The 9,209-nt window shown below is 42.3% G+C and overlaps 1 protein-coding gene across 1 annotated transcript in view; it reads left to right on the top strand.

Annotated features, from left to right (window-relative positions):
- Nucleotides 1-472: 472 nt before the first annotated feature.
- Nucleotides 473-9,209, top strand: part of LOC149350690 (putative ATP-dependent RNA helicase DHX35) — a 16,743-nt gene continuing 8,006 nt past the window's right edge. Inside the window, exons 1-8 of the mRNA XM_089579796.1 lie at nt 473-923; nt 985-1,121; nt 1,186-1,278; nt 1,341-1,418; nt 1,490-1,594; nt 1,744-1,970; nt 2,684-2,884; nt 5,479-5,566. Coding sequence (XP_089435922.1) covers nt 893-923; nt 985-1,121; nt 1,186-1,278; nt 1,341-1,418; nt 1,490-1,594; nt 1,744-1,970; nt 2,684-2,884; nt 5,479-5,566 — 960 coding nt within the window. The 5' untranslated portion in view covers nt 473-892. The remainder of the gene's footprint in view (nt 924-984; nt 1,122-1,185; nt 1,279-1,340; nt 1,419-1,489; nt 1,595-1,743; nt 1,971-2,683; nt 2,885-5,478; nt 5,567-9,209) is intronic.

Raw genomic sequence — 9,209 nt, 5'->3', positions numbered from 1 at the left:
GAAGAACATGGGTTTATGGTTTATTGGGGTTTTAACGTCGCAAAACGAGTCAGGCTATGAGGGACGCCGTAGTGAAAGGGGTTCGGAAATTTCGACCACCTGGGGTTCTTTAACGTGCACTGACATCGCACAGTACACGGGCCTCTAGAATTTAGCCTCCATCGAAATTCGACCACCCCGACCGGGATCGAACCCGCGTCTTTCGGATCAGCGGCCGAGCGCCATAGCCACTGAGCCACCGCGGCGGGTCGAAAGACATGACGGGGACACGCCGAGGAGGCAACGCTGCAGTGCACGCTGCCTCCTCGCCTCCTCGCGAGCAGCCCCGTCCGCTGACGAGCGGTGGCGGGGGAAAATCTAGGGAAAACATGCCTGTCCCCAACCGGACATGACGTCATTAAATATCACGTGACCTATGACGTCACGCGTATGACGTCATATTTTTTTGACCAATCAGCGTTTCCAGCCTGCCGTCCCGCAAACGCTTGTGGCATGACTGGTGCAGTGGAAACGGCGAAGAGTCAACTGACTTCCTAAACACTAGGAAGACTGTAGGGTCTTTTACGTAGTTAGACTAGGACATTATTTACGGAGGAATTTCGTAAGGCCACCCCATGGGCCACCCCATCCAATCCAAATCCAATCGCCACCAATGTTTCTAGACCACCACTACCGCGGATAATGCGCGCAAGTTTCGTTTGAACCACGGTGGTACCGCAGCGATTGGACGTGAACCACCTTCTGTTAGCTTTGCCAGTTTTGCAGCGTATTTCCTGCATGAAGTTGAACAGTGATTGCAACGTAACGTACTTAAATTTCACTTCATGCCTGGAGCAGCTGTCGTACCGGTCGTTTGTTCAATGTGAGGTGCATCAACAAGTGCAATAAAACAATGTTTCAGAGACCAGTGTTTCAGAAACCAGGTGAGTCTCGATTAACATACGTGAGGCCCCCAGTTTTGTTTAAATCTTGGCGTTGATCTAGGAGGAGAAAAGGAATTCCTAAACGAGGAATGGATCATAGAAGATTCAAGTGGTTCTGCGGAGTACACCAACTATGTGTATAACCCAAACGTGTCCCTGTCAATCAGACAACAGAGAGAACGGTTGCCAGTGTTCAAGGTAAGCAATTAGTAATAACATCTTCTCCCTGTGTCTTGCAGTTATTTATATGTGGGCCTTACAGAATCGTGTAGACATCCTGTACCTCCTGGAGAAGCATAGAGTCTTAATTGTTACTGGTGAAACTGGCAGCGGTAAAAGTACACAAATTCCTCAGGTGAGAGTTTGAAATAGCCTGTGCGTGCACCCTCACTCTACTGCAATATGCGGTTATTTCAGTATTTGATGGAAGCAGGCTGGGCGCAGAAGGGACAAATGATCGGAGTCACGCAGCCCAGAAGAGTAGCGGCCATATCAGTGGGTATTATTTCTTTCAAGCAGGCCTGTTTTCACACTGATGCACTCATATTTTTGCCCTTGCTTCACAGCTGGCAAGGAGGGTAGCAGAAGAGAAAGGTTGTTTGGTAGGACAAGAGGTTGGCTACTGTGTACGGTTTGATGACTGCTTTGACAAGGAAAGGACAAAGATTAAAGTAAGCAGCATTTGTTCCCCCCCCCCCCCCCCCCCCCCCAAGAAAAAAAAAAACTACTGCCTCTTATTTGATGTGAAGTGCATCCCACGCTGAATGGCATGCTGTAATTGGCTGGGTTGATACTAATGAGCATGATAATCTTCTTTCAGTTCATGACAGAAGGAATACTGGTGAATGAAATAATGACCAGTCCACTCCTGCCCTCATACTCTGTTCTCATGCTGGATGAAGCACATGAAAGAACTCTCTTGACGGACACATCTTTGGGGCTCATGAAGAAGATACTGCTTAAAAGGCCAGACCTCCGCCTTATTATATCATCTGCAACACTGGAAGCAGAAGTCCTGAAGAGTTTTTTTCACAGTGATATTGAAAGGTGTGGCAAGGCACAGATATCATTTTGCCAATTATCAGCTAAGATGAGCCTTAGCTTGTTGTGACTTGCTACCTAGTGAAAACAGATAATGCAAACAATGTTGTATGGAAGTAAATGAACAGGCCACAGCACAATTGGTTGTGGTGGTAATAATAATGAAAAACTTAATTTGCAGCATAGTGCAGATGTGAAAAAATTGAAGGGACCACTTAGAATAAAAACTCAGCTCAAGAACCACATTTATTTTTGCATCTGCATTGAACATTAGACAACATTAAAAGGCTTGCATATATGAAAACTGCCGAGGAAAAAAACCTAAGCTTTTCACTCATCCTTGGGCACTAATAGTTGACTTTTTTCTTGTAAAGTGTTCCCTTTCATATTGCTTCGACCTGCTTATGCGTTAAATCACTTAAGAATCACTACTATTGGATTATACATGGCGATTCCATTACGTAATGTATGGAAGTCCTGCAGCTAATGTCTGAATTTTGTCTTCTATTTTTATCATTAATTTAAAAGTATTATTTAGCCAAGACTAAGTGCTGTAGCAATATGAAAAACTTAAAAACGTTGAAATTCAGTAGCAGCTCTAATGTGCAGAAGTGTAGAGGGCTTCAGGTGTATTTGTGGGGTGAGGTAGAATCTGTGTTCAGAATGAACTACTGTTCAGAGTGCACCGTACTATTCAACCTTTCCTTTTTTTTTTTTAGCAAACATATTTCGTCAGAGATCTTAAGCATCCAAGGGAGAGTATATCCTGTTGAAGTGTACTACCTGACCAACCCAGTGCCAAATTACGTGAAGGCAGCTGTTGAAACTGTTGTGAAAATTCATGAAACACAGCGCATGGGCCACGTGCTGGTCTTCCTGACTGGACAGGATGAGGTGGAAGAAGCTGTCAGTCATCTCAAGTAAATATTGCAATTATTTTTATTTTGAATGCTCACTTAAAAACACAAGCTGTAATATAGTATTAGTGCTGCGTGATTTCTCTTAGTGTCAGTGCAGTATTTAAACTAGAATTGTCACTGGCAAAAATTAACTTTCCTTGGATTTATCTTGCCGTGAGGTAATTTGACTTTGTCTTATGCAGTTTCTCCTTTAGCCTGATCTTATTCCAAGCTAGTGCATGTAAAGGCTGGATACACTTGACATCACCAGTATCACGTGGACAGAGCACGTGGTGATAAGTGAATTAAAAAAATTCATAGGTTTTACCATGCTCCCGGTCTATCATATCGCGGCCACTGTGATGTTTGCAGAAGCCATCCCTATTTTTAGTCGTGTAACTTGGCAATATCCTTAGCATGACCTGGCATAATTTACTCACACTTTATCTTCACATGGTAGCGCAACATACCTTTCACCATGGTACTGGACTGCAATAGAAAACTAACTATTAACTTTTCGCGATCAGCAGGCTCAGGTGCCAGATTTTCTGAATTGAAAGATAGCCTAATAGAACCTACCTTTTGGTAATGCAGTACTTGCCACCGCATTGCGCTGTGGTCTACCACCTTTGTGGTAGAATCTCGCATTCTGTTTGTTGGGAAACAGAGTTGAGACTGGCTTTCTGCAGATGTCTAATGATTGTTGACAGTCTGCATATTTGAGAAGAGCATATGATGCATTTTGTTCACATAGTTTGTCACATTACACATCTGCATTCAAGGCTTTGGGTAATGTCATATTGTGTTCAGTGTTACCAACCAGCTACTGCTGGTTGTTGGTCATAATGGTTAGCAGGTAGCAGGCAGCCACACTATATGTAGGGACCTTTGTTTTCGGGTTTTATTTTTTCTGGAATTCATAAGGTGAAAATTCTATGATTCTTTTTGAGCTCAAATTTGGGTACAAATCGGGTTGTTCAGAGAAAAAGTTTCAGAATAGAGTCTTTTTGGGGCATATTTTTGTAGCACAAGACAATTTACTATAGCCATTCATTTTTTTGCTGAACATAAAATGCCCTGTCATTATTTCATAAACATGGAATAGGCAGGTTGCACTAAAAAACTGTTTACCAAACTTTTTTTTTATTCATTTATTACAAATGTTTTATCTCGTATGTTAGCGAGCTCATATGCAGCACTCCTGTGTCCGACCAAAAGATGCTTGCCTTTAATGCTTCATTGCGATAACATCGAACATCAAAGCAGCCATTTTCAACGTGTGAGGACCTTGGGGCAGGGCATCGTTAGCATGGGCAGCGTTTACTACGAGTACAGTGATATCAGTAAGACATTTGGTTGGTACCTGTGTTTCAGCCTCTCACTTCTAAATCGCACTATCTGAATTTGTCCTCAAATTCATCCACTTCATGAATAATTAGCATTACAAGAGGTTTAAGATCACCAGTTGACTGTAGCCACCCCTCTGGAATAAGCATATCTTCAACGGTGCCTTTAGCTTTGTGAACTGGAAAACCAGTGTTGTCTAGAAGGCTTATTTTGGAGGCAAAACCTGGTTTAGCCTGATTTTTGAGGGAATATGTTTGGGATCCAAGAGCCAGATGGCATCGGGTTTTATTCGAAAAGAAAGGGCCCTAACTATATGTCGCCTAGCCAGTTGCCATCTAAAGGGACACTGAGGACAAAAATAAAGTTGGCCTGTATCGGTAGGGCACGCTTTAAACACAACGAGGCCACTATCACCAAAAACGGAGCTTTTATAAGTCATAGGAAAGACCAAAAAATGAAATACAAGTGTCTCCACCAACGGCCTATTTCTCAAGTAAAATTAGCGCGTCGACACCAATTTTTGTATGCAGGTCCCAGCACTGGAATTCGGTTCAAAACGCAGCAACCACTCCTTTTCAGTAAGGATATCAGGAGCTTGAACCGACTGGCAGAAAGATTTTTAAATCCGGTTTTCCAGGCCGCCGCAGTGGGTCAGTGGTTATGGTGCTCGGCTGCTGACCCGAAAGACGCGGGTTCGATCCCGGCCGCGGCGGTTGAATTTCTTTGGAGGCGAAATTCTAGAGGCCCGTGTGCTGTGCGATGTCAGTGCACGTTAAAGAACCCCAGGTGGTCGAAATTTCCGGTGCCCTCCACTACGGTGTCTCTCATAGCCTTAGTCACTTTGGGACGTTAAACCCCATAAACCAAACCAAACCGGTTTTCCGGCTGCTACATGTGTGTTTTGCTCCTGGACAAACGTCAACATAGCCAGAAGGAGCCAGAGAATCAATTTTTATTGAGGACAATATTTGGATGGAGTTGTCCTTGGTGTCCTTTGAAACCATTGCCAACATGTTTAGTCCTGAACACAGCCTTAATAAAGAGACTTCTTTAGTCAGAAGAAGAAAACGAAAATATGACATTAAATATCTATTCTTGTGCAATTTTCTCTTATGGGGTGACTTTGCTGGATTCGTGATGAATATTGGATGCAGATAAATTCTGGACATTAACATTTCTAAAACAGGATTGTTTTTCATTATTCAGACTTCAAATGTTTTTTATTATACAAATACAAATTTCTTAACAGTTTAATTGCAATGTTTCAGAGAGTATTCAAGGAATACAAAAAATACACCTGGCATTCCAAGCATGTATGTTTTACCATTGTATGGATCACTACCTCAATCTGAACAGGTATGGACCATTTGGAGAGCAGCAGTGTTCAGGAAAATCACCTGATTCCAAGCATTGATACATTGCACCACTTAACAATTATGCAGTGCATCACTGTTTGCCTAGAAGGTTACCTTGGTTGCTTTCCTTTGCCAGTAGTACAGTGACTACAAGAAGCACTGTGTACAGTCAATTGTCAAAGGTGTTTGGCATGTGGAACTTTGGGCTCTTTATTCTTGCTACCTTTGATCATCCAACACTGAAGGGGATCTGAACCTCTCATTGAGAGTAGTTAACACATTCAGCAGGTGGAGTATGCCACTGTGAACATCTGAGACAAATTTTAGTTGTACATGACATATAGCATTCATAAAACGCAAACTAAGCTCCCTCATTTCTTACAGCACCTTATTGGTGGCATAAAGCAGTCACCTGTATGACGTCTGTGCTGATACTCTTGCGTGGAGCTCCTCTTGCCTCTGTGTGGAGGTGAAAATTGTGAAAAAACTAAGGAAAGAATTTGAGTTGGGGGACTCGCCAAAGCTGAATATTGTGCCTTTAATTTCTATGCTCTTTTTATGCATTTAGAAAAAATTAGGGGGGGGGGGCAGTGTTCAGTATCACTTGCAAGGTACCCTACAAAGCCCAGGCCGTTCTTGAGTAAGGTAAACATTTCTGCGTAATGCAGCACTCATTTACAGGCAGCTTCACGCTACTTTGCACGCAATTCTTCTAGATTTGACCATAGTTGTACTTATTTTCAATGCTTTAGGAATATGCATACCATTTGTGAAATCGACTCACTTTGCTAACTGTGCAAAAAGAGCTAAGCATGGAGTAAAAGCCAGCTCACATAATGAAAGACATATGCACATAAATTTGAGGTCTGAATGCTTTCAGTGGCATATGCTAACCACACGGGTGCTGTAGGCTTCCTTACGCTTTGCACATGCATTATATTTAAAATAGTATTAACTTGAGCTGGCTGTCTCGTGTCCATTTGGGAGAGCAAGAATAAAATAGAATGACAGCAAGAACAAGATGACTTTGTTTTCGAACAACCTCATGGTTATTTTATGAAATACTCTCGATATATTATACGTGGACTCGTTTAAACAGCAGATAAAAAAGGGTTGAACAATACAAAAATTGAAGAAAAAAAGCTATACGAGTTGATTGTTTCCTTTCAAACAGCCGAACTGATTGTTCAATAAACTCGAACTTTTTCCTACTTCTCTCAAATAACTTGCGTCCCCTTTCATTCTCAGTAGCTTTTGAGCACATTCAAGTGCTTCATAATGGGCGAAGAACCACCTTTGAGGTAGTGTTGAACCTGCTATATAGAGTAGCTTTCTTGTCATGCGTAGCTGTGCCCAGTGTGCATGGTAATACTGTGTACCACATTTTCACAATATATTGCATTTTTTAGTGCATGCCTCTTCCCATAGCTTTGCTTTTTTTTTGTTTTACTTTCCTACAGTGGCTCTTTTACTTACACAGAAACAACCTGCACTCGTGTTTTCTTTACTACTAGACAGTCGCGCCTCTCTAGTCATCACAAAGAAAACACTTGGTAATACCGTACAGTGTCCCTGGGGAGAATTTTACTCCTTACAGTTTTTTTATTTTCCTTTGCACTATTTTGCTAAGTAGAACAGGACTTGGACTTCAAAGCTCCTTTCCACAAAGTGTGTACACGGCCTGCTCATGGCAGCTCAATTAAAAGCATGTGCTGCTTCTCTTAACTAACCTAAGTGTGCTGAAAAAGCATGGGAAAAAAAAATTTCTGCAACCACAGAATATTCTTTTGATATTGATGCACGTAAAATACAACTCTCAGTCTAAAAACCTGAGTTTTCTGTCTGCAGGTGCTTTCATTTTTGCCTTTTGTCATTTTTGCCTTCTTTGACCAAGTTGTCATGTATGAACTAAAGTGGCTGTTTGGGCTTGTTGGTCTGTGATCATAGTTAAAGAATGCAGCGTGAAAAGACATGGACAAACGAAGAAGTGGACAGGACGGGTGCTGTCCATCCTGTCCACTTCTTCGTTTGTCTTTTCGCGCTGCATTCTTTAACCATGTCATGTATGGCAGTTTGAGCGTCTACACTTTTTGGCTCGAGTACAAATAATTGTTCATGTACCTATTTCACTATGACCTTGAGAGACCTGTCAAAGCATAGTAAAAGCCAAGTTGCTAAGGAAAGTGAAAAAGCATGAGGCAATGCTAATTCTTTTTTGTGTGCGTAAAATGTGCGCATACATATCATATTTGAAACAGCAGAAGGATGGGACACAGTAAGGAGACAACACGAGCGCTGGATATCAACTGGTTTCTTTCCAAGAAGCTCAGGAACATGTATAAGTTTGACGAGCTTTGACAAGCTAAGAACAACAATAATTCTGAAAGGTGCACAACACGGCATGACAGAGGGAACGGCACGTGCGCCGCTTAGCTGCTAACAGTAGCTGAACGGGGAAGCCACAAAGAGCAATGAAACAGGTGTAAACAAGCAACTGCAAAGAATTTTAGCTGTCTTATAGACTTGTTTTGAATTTTTTGTGTTGCTTTTTTACGCTTGCTTCATTGTTCTTTGTGGCTTCCCCTTCGAGATCCTGCTAGCAGTCCAGCTGGGCACGCGCCGCCCCCTCCGTCATGCCACGTTGTGCACGTTTTGGAATTATTTTGTTGTTCTTAGTTTGTCAAAGCTACATATGTTCCTGAGCTTCTTGGAATAAAACCAGTTGATAGTCAGTGCTCGTGGTGTTTCCTTACTGTCTCCCATCTTTGCGATATGATTGGCAAGCAACGAGCCTAATTCACAACACTTTTGCAGTTTATTCCCATACATATGGCTAGGGTAAATTGCATGTAAAAAGTCAGTGATTCCATATAATTACTTGCTGATACAACACATTTTTTTAAACTCCCAGAGCCATAAATTGGTATGGTATGCGATGTTTAACGTCACTCGGCTGTACATTGGCTGTGAAAGATGCTATAGTGGAGCGCTGTGGCTGGGATCATAGCCGTAAATGTCAGAGCATTATTTAACTTTCTTGCATACAAAAGCTCTTGAGAGAATGACTAAAGCCAAGCCCTTACTGAGCAAGATGCTGACCTCAGGTTGGCACTCTTTTGCTTAGAGCTTGGAGATAAAGCTTCACCTGTGATGCAATATGGTAAGGTAGGCACTGTTACCATGACCATCAAGGACTTATGTCATTCACTTCTTTGCCTTGCGTAAAAGGCAAAAAAGAAAGCTTGTATGTAGACTGCTGCAACAAGGTCATGTGTTCTGTCTGTAGGAACAGTCTTTAAAACCTACATCAAACAGTGCCGAGATGAAGAGTTTCCCTGTCTGCGCTTGTGTTATCTTCTTGTCCGTGTCTTTTTGTGCGCAGTACCCCTTTTATTTACCATGATCGACCGACTAGCCCAACAACGTACGCTCTTAAACTAGAGTACTGATGCTGAAAAATGCGTATTTACAGCTGTGCCTCATTAATGTGGACAATATAGATATAACGCAAGGGGGAGTTTAAATGCATATGAAAATGAAAGCTTTACATGAGCACTGCATTGTCTTTGCCACCCTATAGTTAGTTAATGCACGTGGCACAATCAAGCGTGCCCCCCCCCCCTCCCTTCCCCCCCTCTCCTCTA

This window comes from Amblyomma mixtum, chromosome 3, assembly GCF_055824585.1.
Source record: "Amblyomma mixtum isolate Tamu chromosome 3, ASM5582458v1, whole genome shotgun sequence".
Classification (NCBI taxonomy): domain Eukaryota; kingdom Metazoa; phylum Arthropoda; class Arachnida; order Ixodida; family Ixodidae; genus Amblyomma; species Amblyomma mixtum.
Note: the sequence above shows the minus strand (reverse complement) of the source record. Positions and strands in the feature narration are given on the sequence as shown.